The 11,957-nt window shown below is 46.9% G+C and overlaps 1 protein-coding gene across 1 annotated transcript; it reads left to right on the top strand.

The window, feature by feature from the left end:
- Positions 1-7,429: 7,429 nt before the first annotated feature.
- On the top strand, positions 7,430-8,527 carry LOC123186575 (NDR1/HIN1-like protein 6). Its single transcript, XM_044598314.1, has one exon. The coding sequence runs from the start codon at positions 7,549-7,551 to the stop codon at positions 8,308-8,310; it is 762 nt and encodes a 253-aa protein (XP_044454249.1). The 5' UTR covers positions 7,430-7,548; the 3' UTR covers positions 8,311-8,527.
- Positions 8,528-11,957: the final 3,430 nt, after the last annotated feature.

The following is an 11,957-nucleotide window of genomic DNA, read 5'->3' as shown; positions in this document are numbered from 1 at the left end:
CTACCTATCTTTGTATTCATGTTTTAATTATAAAACCAACTACATGCAGCACATAATCAGCTATTTTTGCTGTGAGAAAAACACTTAGATATATATATTAATCAAACCAACAACACACAACCTTCAATAAATTAGATTGAATTCACTTGGGACCACAGTCTTCTCCCTCAACACGGAAGCATTCTATGAGTTAACCTCTCAATGTTCATATCGCTTCTGGCATAAAAATAAATTTCTACATCATAAGCATACCTGAAAATGGTCTTCCCAAGGGTCTCCTAACATTGAGAGGTTAACATATCGACAGTGTTGTCTATGTTAGGAGACCCTTGGATATGCTCATAATCAAAGCATTCTATGAGTTAACCTCTCAATGTTCATATCGCTTCTGGCATAAAAATAAATTTCTACATCATACACATACCTTGCGTTTCATTGAACCGCTTGTTGATGCGGTCTATTTCCTCATCAGCCTCCCGAAGCTTCCGATTGAGTTCGGAAACTTCTGCGGCCTGGGCGGTTGCCGCCAACATAGAAGCCTGTTACAAAAAACAACACAATATATTACTCTGCTGAATACAATGTGGATCCTCTGACCAGTTTCTTTAAACCGGATAGAGTCTCAGGGGCTACTGTCTATACACAGGTCTATTCTTCTATGAGGAAAAGTTATTTAGGACATTACGTCGCATACCTCAAAGCCTGTCAGTAGGCTGCAGAAGGCTTCGTTCAGTCCGCTTTTAGCAGACTGAACCTTCTCCATGACCGCACCCATCAGGGTGCGGTGCTCCTCCACGATGGAAGCACTTTGCAGCGCTTCCTCCAGAGCATGGGGCGCCTCCGGATTAGTGGAGGCTGCCGATGGAACCGATGCTCCTCCCCCGACTTTCGAAGAGGGCTGCTTATCCGATCCCGGAGCCATGCTGGTCTCCGGAATGGTGTTCGGCGGGGGCCCGGATTGTTGGGGCTCCCCACCGTCAATTGTCATAGGGGCTGCCTCCCCTAGGTCTTCGGCGACCGAGGTATTAACCTCGGGCGCCCTCTCGACGGTTTCGTCCCCACCCCCCTCGGCCAGGAGAGGCCCTTCGAGATGACACTTCGGTGTCCTCCATGGCGATAGGAGGGAGCTCGCGGCGGCGTGTCACTCTCTGCCATCTCGGGCAGCAGAGAATTCCCCTCCGATAATGGAGTATGTGGGAGCTCGCGGGGAGGGCTGAAAGGCAAATAACAAAATAACTTACATAATGGAAGCAAGTGGACCGAAGATAAACAGTAAGTTTCTGGATACTTACGATTCGGCCAGGGGCTTCACCATGAGAGGTTTATTGGGGACTAGTTTGGACTATGAGTCCGAACTGTCCGAGAGGATCAGCTTCCCTCTCTTGGGTGCCTCCCCCTCCGGGTCTTTGAAGGCTGCCCTCTTCTTCTTCCTCCCTTTACGGGGGAGTCGCTTTTTGCCTCCTCGTCCTCCTTGTCGTCGTCGTCCTCCTCCTCTTCTTCCTCATCTCCCTCGTGGGAAGAGAGGGCTTCGGTCTCTTCGGACTCTCTTTCCGAAGGACCTTTGTGGCAGGGGCCTCCCTTGGCCTTCTTGCCGTTCTTCTTCTTGGTTTTCTTCTCCGGCGGCTGATAAGGCGCCGAGACCAGCATCTCCGTCAGCTGGGGTGTGGTCTGGTTCTCAGGCAGCAGTGCCAGACTGTTGATCCGCTCCGCCTTTGTCGTCCAGCCCTGTACAAAAAGCAGGCAATATAACATTTGTTAATATTGACCGGATTGGTGTTCGAAAAGATTATGCTTACCGTCATGGCCGGGTTCTCGATGTCGAGCCCGATGTCTTCAATCTTCTTCGGCCACTTTTTCTGAGCCTTGAAGAGTTGCTTCCATATAACTTCGTGCATGGTGCCGAAGAAGCGCTTCAGGGTCCGTGGCTCCTCCGGATTGAACTCCCACATGGGGGAGTCCCGGAGTTGGCAGGGAAGGGTGCGGCGGAAGAGCATCACTTGAATCACGTTTGTGAGACCAGTGTTTTCACCCAGCATATTGGAGATGCGTTTCTGTAGCATCTGCACCTCCAATTTGGACCCCCAGTCAAGGCCCTTGGCGGTCCATGAAGTGAGTCTCGTGGGGGGTCCAGATCTGAAGTCAAGCGTGGCTGCCCAGTTGGCGTCGCGGGGTTCAGTGATGTAGAACCACTCCTGCTGCCATACCTTGACTGTCTCTACGAATGCCCCTTTGGGCCAGACGACATTGGGGAGCTTACTTACCATAGCCCCGCCACAGTCTGCATGCTGTCTGCCGACCACCTTCGACTTCAAATTGAAGTCGTTAAGCCACAGGCAAGTGTGTGTGTGTGTGGGGGGGGGATGCGGAGGAGAGCCTCACACACGACTGTGAAAGCCGATATGTGGAGGAAGGAATATTTGGGGCTAGATCGTGGAAATCTAGCCCGTAGTAAAACATAAGGTCCCGGACGAAGGGGTGGAGGGGAAATCCTAGCCCCCGGAGGAAATAGGGGATGAACACGAGCCTCTCACCAGGCTCCGGAGTGGGGATAACCTGATCCTTGTCAGGGATCCTATGCGCGATATCCGCGGACAGATAGCCCGCGCTCCAGAGGTCCTGGACGTCCTTTTCGGTGACGGAGGAGGCCTCCCACTTGCCCTTGGAACTGGACTCGGCCATTGCTAGGGAGGGTGGCAGCGGTGGAGAAGATCAGAGCTGTGAGCGCTGGAGCTTGGAGGTTGGAAGACAGGGGCTAGAGGAAGGCGTGAATAAAAAGGAGGGATCTTTATCCTTTTATAGACGATGAAAATACCAAACATCCCCCTCTTAAGCCATAAAACTCGCATGTTCCCAGCAAGATCATGTGTAAGGTGCAGTTGGATTACCCAAATCATCTTGATGAGAATCCCATAATGGGCGGGCACGATCTGTCTTTTGACGAGACGTAGCTGGAAACGTGGGGAGGCGTGAAAACAGTTCAAAATGTTAAAGAGTCAAGTGTGACGCTTCACCGAAAAAGTTGTCAGTAAAAGACATTGTTCCTATTTTAACGTCTTGCCTTCGTGGCTAAGGGTTGTATTGATTATGCAGAGTCGAACACAGTTCCTTTATGCAGGAGGCTAGCTTAAATATTCAGGACAAGGAACCCGCCTTGTAATGTCGAAGATAATCCGCATGCCGAACACATCGTCAACGAAGACTGGTTCAGGGGCTACTAAGGGAGTCCTGGATTAGGGGGGTCCTCGGGTGGCCAGTCTATTCGATATGGGCCGGACCGATGGGCTGTGAAGATAAAGCGGAAGGCTATCCCCCGTGTCCGGGTAGGACTCCTATGTGTGTAGAACAACAAGTTTGGTGACCGGATGTAATGTTTCCTTCCTCTGCAAACCGACTTTATACAACCCTAGCCCCCTCCGATGTGTATATAAACTGGAGGGTTTAGTCCGTAGAGGCTATCAGAATAATCTTAGGCTAGATAACTAGGGTTTAGCCATTACGATCTCGAGGTAGATCAATTCTTGTAACCCCTATTCTCATCGGTATGTTACTTGCCCAAGATTCGATCGTCGGTATCTTCATACCTAGTTCAATCTTGTTATCGACAAGTCTCTTTACTCGTACCGTAATGCATCATCCCGCAACTAACTCATTAGTCACATTGCTTGCAAGGCTTATCATGATGTGCATTACCGTGAGGGCCCAGAGATACCTCTCCGATACTCGGAGTGACAAATCCTAATCTCGATCTATGCCAACCCAACAAACACCTTCGGAGATACCTGTAGAGCATCTTTATGATCACCCAGTTACGTTGTGACGTTTGATATCACACAAGGTATTCCTCCGGTATTCCGGAGTTGCATAATCTCATAGTCAAAGGAAGATGTATAAGGGGGTGTTTGGTTCAGGGACTTTTTAGTCCCAGAGACTAGAAAAAGTCCCTAGGAATCAAACGGGAGGGACTTTTTCTACAGGGACTAGAAAAAGACTCTATTGGAGAGTCTTTTTTGATTAGTCCCTAGGACTAGAAAAAGTCATAGGACTTTTGAAACAAACACCCCCTAAGTCATGAAGAAAGCAATAGCAATAAAACTTAATGATCATTATGCTAAGCTAACGGATGGGTCTTGTCCATCACATCATTCTTCTAATGATGATCTCGTTTATCAAATGACAACACATGTCTATGATTAGGAAAGTTAACCATCTTTGATTAACGAACTAGTCTAGTAGAGACTTACCAGGGACACAGTGTTTTGTCTATGTATCAACACATGTATCAAGTTTCCGGTTAATACAATTCTAATATGAATAATAAACATTTATCATGATATAAGGAAATATAAAATAACAACTTTATTATTGCCTCTAGGGCATATTTCCTTCATCTACGTTTGTCGATAGCCTCTATAACCTGGGCGGGGAGAGAAAAACAAAGCATAAAGTACGTGGGTAAACTATCTAGGACGGCAGAAAGAAGGACAAGTTTGCCCCCGCGAGAAAGAAGCAAAGCACACCAGCCGGAGAGGTATGTGTCGCAGCGGTCTATAATAGGTTGGAAAGCCGACGGGGGTAGCTTGTGCGGGGAGAAAGGAAGGCCGAGATAGGTTTGCGGAAAGGTGGCGACGCCCGTGGCTAGGTTAGCAGCAAGGGTTGCGGCCTCATCGGGGCCAACATTTAGGGGAATGAAGGTCGTCTTTGTGAAGTTGATCTGGAGTCTAGTGGCCGCAGCAAAATCGTCTAGGATAGCCTTTAAGTGTTTAGCGGCATCTGGAGTAGCCCTGACTATGATGAGGGTATCGTCGGCGTATTGCAAGACATGGCAGGGTAATTGCGGGCAAAGGAGGTGAAATAAGAGGCCATCATTGTTAGCTTTTATAATCATTTGCCGCAGGATGTCTGCAATGATGATAAAGAGGTAGGGGAAAGCGGGTCACATTGGCGAATACCATTCTTGCACTGGATCCATCTACCAGGAACTCCGTTAAGCATAACGCCAGTGGAGCCAGTGGCAAGGAGCGCTTCGATCCAATCACAGCAACGATCGGGGAAGCCCCTAATCTTTAAAGTGCGCAGAAGCGATGTCCAGCAAATAGAGTCGAAGGCCTTTCAGAAATCGAGTTTGATCACAAGAGTGGGAGCTTTGCGTTTGGCACAACAGTGAAGAATATCGACAGCATAGAGGAAATTTTCGGAGATATTGCGCCCAGAGATAAACCATGTTTGATCGGCGTGGACCAAGAGAGGGATTAGAGGTTTTAGAGGGTTGGTCAAAAGTTTAGCGATACCCTTAATAGGGCAGTTCTGCAGGGAGATGGGTCGGAAGTCCGCACGGGATCACGCCTCGTTACTCTTAGGGAGCAGAATAATCAGGGCCCGATTCATTCAAGAGATGGCATAGTTAAGCGAGTGGAAGTCCGAGAAGAAGTCCTTAATCTTGGCTTTTAGAATGTGCCAAAATTTCCGATAGAAGCCTGGGCTAACCCCATCCGGGCCTGGGCTAGCATGTTGGTTCATGGACAGGAAGGCGTGCGCGATTTCGTCGTCCGAAAAGGGGGCATCCAAGTACTGAAGCTAGGGAGTGGGAGAAGGGTATAGTTCATGAAGAGATAAAGACCAAGTTTGTTGAAAGGCGGTACCTAGGAGCGAGGCATAGAAGTCCGATAAAATGTTGGATTTGGCATCATGCGAGAAGAATTCTGAGCCATTTGAGACCAGGACATTGATTTTGTTATTATGGAGGCAAGCGGAGGCAGAGGCGTGGAAGTAACGAGAGTTTTCATCGCCTTCCAAAGCCGAATGAATTTTTCCTCTCTGCATCCAAAAGAGCGCTTTCTCTCTCAGAGAGCGTTGGAGAACTCGAATGACAACCCGACGAAGGGCAAGGTCGGGCGAGGAGAGGAAGCGGTCTTCTTCGATTAGGTCCAGGACGGCAATAACGGTTTTACAGTTACGCTCACGAGTGAGGAGGGGAACCGCGAGGTGTCTCCATTTTTTTAAAACAGAGCGCGAGCGTTTTAGGGCGGCGACCAGAGAGAGCGCGTGGTTCGAGCGCAGTTGGGCCTCGGTCCAAGCCTGAGCGATAACCGCTCGACAACCCGGCCTAAGGGCCCACCTGGCTTTAAAACGAAAAAGCGCAGGACGCGAGATATTAGTATCAATCGTGATGATGAGATGGACATGATCAGAGACGAAGCGAGTTAGAGAGGTAATATTAGTGTTAGGGAAGAGGAGATCCCAGTCGATGTTGACGGAGACTCTATCAATTTTTTCGAGAGCGGGTTGGTTACGTGCTGAATTAGCACATGCTTACATTACATCTATGCCGCCGTTGAGAATCTTCTTAACACGGGATCATTACTTGAAACGCACGCGTTGCCAATGTGCGAATGTGAAAGAGAAAGGTCGCCCGTCCGCAGCCGTGGATCACGTCACGCATGAAGCTTCTCCTTTCCCGGACGCACCGTCCCGGCGTCCGTCCGGCCGGCCTTATTAATGTTCAACACACACCCACCGGTCAACGAATCACACACGCTTATTATGCTAGCACCTGCGCGGCTGCACGGCTGAGAGGCATCTTCCGGGCAATTATTCAGCGATAGCATCCCCCGTGATGCATTGCCGGATACACATTAATCTATTCTGAAGTTTCACCTGACCCACGACAGTGCTGAGGTATCCCGTGACACGATGGAGATCGTTATGACCGCTTACACGATCGATCTCCATAATTACATACTGTATCAAAATACAAGACGTTTTTTCTCTTAAAGAAATACAAGACGTTTTTTGACACTCTGGTAGCATCAAAAAAGTTTTATATTTCGATATAGTGCTAAAAAAATCTTATATTTTGATGTGAAGCCGTGAAGGGAATATGTCCTTAAATTACTCGGTTTCAATTATTCAACACAATCTGAGCACATCCTAGTACCAAGGTTCGAACCTCGTCGGGGTCGAATTTTTTGGTGCCTCATTCGGATAGGCTTCTTCTATAAAATTATGTCCTAGGTGTTAGTGTCCAGTGATCTTATTTTTTTTTCTTACAAGCTGAGCACATGACAAAATGCCTACTCGATGGAAACATAACGCGTAGTCGCGTACGACTAAGCTAGTACTACTACATCTGCCTGCACATGGAGCCAGAAACTTACAATCAATCGAAAGAAAAAACCCAAAATTTCTTGAAAGAGACACGAGTGCCCATGAGAACAGAGACACATGTGAGACAGCCACTGTTTCCAACGAAGAAAAGGGTAAGAAGGTCCAAGTCAATCACGAACGCACGCAGCCACCCGTAGCCCTAGCAGCCAAGTCAAGGTTCGAGACCGGAAGAAAGCTCCAGCATCTAGAAAGAAACCCAAGTAGCACCAACCAACGCGCCAACTTGACACCAGCCATCACATATAAACTTGGACCCGATCACCCCTCAACTACCACTGCATCGGTAGCTTTGAACATTTTCTTTCTGCAAACCAGTTCATTCTACTTCTACGTGCTGTAAGAAGCAAGCAAGCAGGAGCTAACTAGCCAGCAGGTGGAGAGAGCATGGCAAGCTACCACCGGGTCCACCCGGTGATCGTCGACGGCGCGCCGCCCCCGGTGCCGGAGCAAAACAAGGACAAGCTGCCACCGCCACCCAGCGGCGCCTATGGCGACCGGCTGCCGATCACCGCCCCTGCGCCGGGCGCTGCGGCCCCGCTGCGCGCGCCGCGGCGGAAGCGGCACAGCCGGTGCTGCCGGTGCGTGTGCTGCACACTGCTGGTGCTGATCCTGCTCGTGGTCGCGCTCGGCGCCACGGCGGGGATCCTCTACGCCGTGTTCCGCCCCAAGATCCCCACGTTCCGCGTGGAGCGGCTGACGGCCACCCGGTTCGACGTGAACACCACCTCCATGACGGTGTCCGACGCGTTCGAGGTGCAGGTGATAACGGACAACCCCAACAGGCGCATCGGGGTGTACTACGACGGCGGCTGGGTCGCCGCCTCCTTCAACGGCACCGAGCTGTGCCGCGGCGCCTTCCCGGCGCTCTACCAGGGCCACCGCAGCACGGTGCGGCCGCTCATCACGCTCCAGGGGGAGACCAGGCTCGACAGCGCCGTGGCCGCGCAGCTGGCGCAGCAGCGGCAGGCCGGGTTCGTGCCGCTCACGGTCACCGCGCGCGTGCCCATCCGCATCAAGTTTGGCGCCCTCAAGCTGTGGACGATGACGGGGAAGGCGCGGTGTAGCCTGGTGGTGGACAGCCTCGAGGCCGGCACGCGGCTCCGCATCCGATCCAACAGCTGCACCTTCAAGCTCAAGCCTAATTAGATCATTCCCAAACCATTTGAGCCGTGCACGGATTGTGCATATATACGTGTGTCTTGTATGTAGGATTGCCGAGGTCTCGTCCCCGTTCCTGTCGATCTATATTGATTGAGATCGGATCGGCAGATGGTAGAGATGGGTAGTGCTGTAAATTTATTATTTATTCAGTTTGGCTCGCATATTCATTATTTTTAGTGTAATAAATAAGATCCGAGGTGTATTCCTTTTGCTATGAATTCCTCTGGAGAAGATATTGGCTCATGAACATAGTTTGTGTGTGGTTTTCAGGCTTATGCACCATCCTAGGTTAGCATATCAAGGAGGGAAGCGTATCCTCTAACATCCTCAAGGGATGTCACGAAGTTATAGTGAAATGAGTGTGTAAAGCAAAGAAGGGATGTGAGGGTTACTGTAGCAACTAATGTCAAGTTACTGTAGCATGTACAAAAATAAATCAAAAGATAATTTTATTGCACCATAATTTGGTTTTTATGTAATTTTTGTAAATCTATATAGTAGATTTGAAATTTGCAAATTAATTATAATCATTTTAGGCTTAACCATATGGATGTGAAGAAGGGATGTCACGGTTATTGTAACTTACGTGACATCTTTTGAGGATGTTAGAGGATCCGGTTCCCTCAAGGAGCAGGCGGGGCGTCATGAGCAGGTGGGGGGGGTCCAGAATCAGTTCCAAAGTTCTTTTATCAGTTAAGCCGCACCTAGCCAAATTCCTTTATCTGCTCCAATTTTTTAGAAGAAGCCTCCATCGGCTCTTAATTTTGAGCCCCCCAAACAAGTTCTCTGCAAAAAGATTCCCTTCAGCTTCACCCTGGGCGCCGGCTACCTCTCACTCGACGACCTCCACCCCAGGCACCGCCTCCGCAAATTACCTTTCCCTCACCGACTACTGCGCACGCCGGCCAACACACCGGACCCGCAACCTTGCCGAATCTCTCGGCCCATCGTAGATTTGCTCGTCGGCTGACACCGCTGCTGGAATCGGCGCATATCTCCCTCCTCCCCATGCTGCCTGGAGCTTGTGGACGAATATGGCCACTGTCGAGCTTCATTCCGTCGAAAATGGAAACGGCAGATGACCATAATGTCGTAGAGCATCTGCAGAAAAGCTCAACGCCGCCGGAATCTCAGACATTCCGGTGACCTTTCGAAAGCGGAGTTCGGCCACGACGGGCTTGGTTTGCGACAAGCAAGCATGGCTTTGAGGATATTCTTTCTTATCAAATCCTGAAGGCCATCCCTTCAGCCACACCGTCCACCCACAGCCTGGGCATTGCCGCAATTCCGCTCTCATCGTGTTTGACGAATTAGCTAGGTGATTATTTTTCTTTATTTTTTCATTGATGTTGTTTTACTGTTTTTTACAATCAAATGCAACATAAAATATTGCTATAACTAGATGAAGAGGTCAACGGAGATATTCTTCATTGGCTCTTCTTTGTAGGAGGAGGAAGAAGATGACGGTGATGTTGAGATGGCATTGTAGTGTTCGTTTAGGAGGACTTTCGGCATCTGAGATTAGGATCACAGTTCAGCCGCTTGTACATTAATCGGGATAAAGCATAAGGCCACGGGAAGCTTGTCAAGGATTAGTTTGCACCCAATCCGACTTATGCCAAGCTTTGACAATCATTTGGACCCTTTCGCGTGTTTGAATTAGAATAATTACATCTGTAAATTTGATCCTTTTTATGTTCATGAATAGTGTGAACCTTGGTTCAAATTTGAATTTGATATGTGTGCAAATATGTACTTAAAATGGAGTATGTCAGCCAAAAGATAAAAGGATTGGCAAAGAAAATTCTTTATGAGTTTGGTTATAAACTACTTTTCTCCAACACTGCAAATTTGAGGAGTTAAGGTTTAAGGCGCTAAATATTAGGGTTTCGGTTAGATATGTTAGATATGACCTGATGCACTATCCTAGCCTCCTAGAGTATAAAATGTGGCATTTCAAAAATCTACATAAAATTATATTAAAACTTAAGTTGTCATCATTTCAAAACTCAAAACAAACATGTGTTGCTGGTCGGTTCAAGCTCAGGAAAAGAACGGCCACACTTCATCAACAAACAATAAATAAATGGTAGTAATTTATACTTGGACACACTTTCATTATAAATTCATAATTTAGTTATACGTAGCCTGCAAAAGAAAATATATTTAGATATTTATTTGAATGGTGTGCTCTAGAACTCTGGTTTAAGGCAGCTAAAGATACTAAAATGGACACAACAAACTATAATATTGTATCTTGTCTTGTTCTTTTCTAGTTTACATACATTAAAAGAAAATTTCCCCCAATTTACAAACGCATTATTTTAATGTCATAGACTAAATGTCTAAAAACTAATTAATACAAATATAGCCAACCTAGTCCAGTTAACTTAAGCATATTTGTATTTATAGCCATAGCCATTATGACATTTTAAGAATGAGGACTAATAGTAGCTAATATTTGGGTCTAGTTCATGATTAAATATAATAAATATGATGTACGCCTACTAGTTAGATGTACTCCAAAATATACATAAATATGATGTATGAGTTAACTGTAGCCCAAAGTATGCATAAAAAGATGTATGTTTAGTATGTACAACCCCATCATACATGTTGAAGTCATCATAGATACGAATTTTGGTTTCTGTTTTTATAGTTTGGGCTTGTTTTACAATTTCATTTCAAAAAACTATATATGTTTAGAGATGTGATGAGTATTTGTTTAGTGGTATTATCATTTAGATAAAAACTAAAAAAAATTACTATAAATATATGAGCAATATTTATTTCAAATCCCCTCAGGCTCGCGATGGTGGTGGAGAGCGGCTGCGGATGACGATGTTTTCTGTCCTAGTAGTTATATCGCATAGATTGAGCTACTTTCAAGTTCTTAAGGATAATACAGACGTTTCTTCTGCGCCTTGAATGATGTTCGAACCAAAATGTTGACATTTTCTAGTTTCAGACCAATTGAGCGGAGTAAAGAAACTCGAAGGGATCCATACCAAGGACCACCTTTAATGTGTTGTTGTCGGAGAACTCAATAAAATGAGGTAGTCATCTCATTTCATAGAAAATGAGATGACAAGCTTTGATTGTATCTTACAAGATTAGGTTTATCGTTACCTTGTCTCTGAGGATGATAAGTTGTGCTGAAAAGTATTGTATTTACTATAGGCTTTTGAAAAAACTTCCAGAACTTGGAGGTGAAGATAGGCTCACGGCCGGAATTTATTTTAGAAATATTCTCGTGGAGAGAGACAATTCTGGAGAGATAGAGCTATGCTAACTGACTGGCTCGAGCATTTTTGATTTTTTATAAGGAGTTTCGACTTGGATCCCATTGACTTTTTGGTTATTTTTAACGCTAATCCTCTGAGAGAGAGAAGAAAACTTTTTTTTTTCATTATTTGAAAGGAAAAAAGCATATATGGAAGGAAATCAAGGAGCATTACTCCAAATTCAGTGATGACCGCTCGAGTTGGGCGGCCCATTAAGAGGGACAGAGCGAGGTTCCCTTGGACGGTTTTGGGAACCTTCTTGAGGGTTCCAAGCTTGCTTTCTGGTTTTGGAACTTTCTAGAAGGTGACTGACGGTTTTCTGTATCTTCACTTGTTTCGGTTTTTGTT

Source organism: Triticum aestivum, chromosome 2A, assembly GCF_018294505.1.
Source record: "Triticum aestivum cultivar Chinese Spring chromosome 2A, IWGSC CS RefSeq v2.1, whole genome shotgun sequence".
Taxonomy (NCBI): Eukaryota; Viridiplantae; Streptophyta; class Magnoliopsida; order Poales; family Poaceae; genus Triticum; species Triticum aestivum.
The sequence above is the reverse complement of the archived record's forward strand: the minus strand, read 5'-3'. Positions and strand labels throughout refer to the sequence as shown.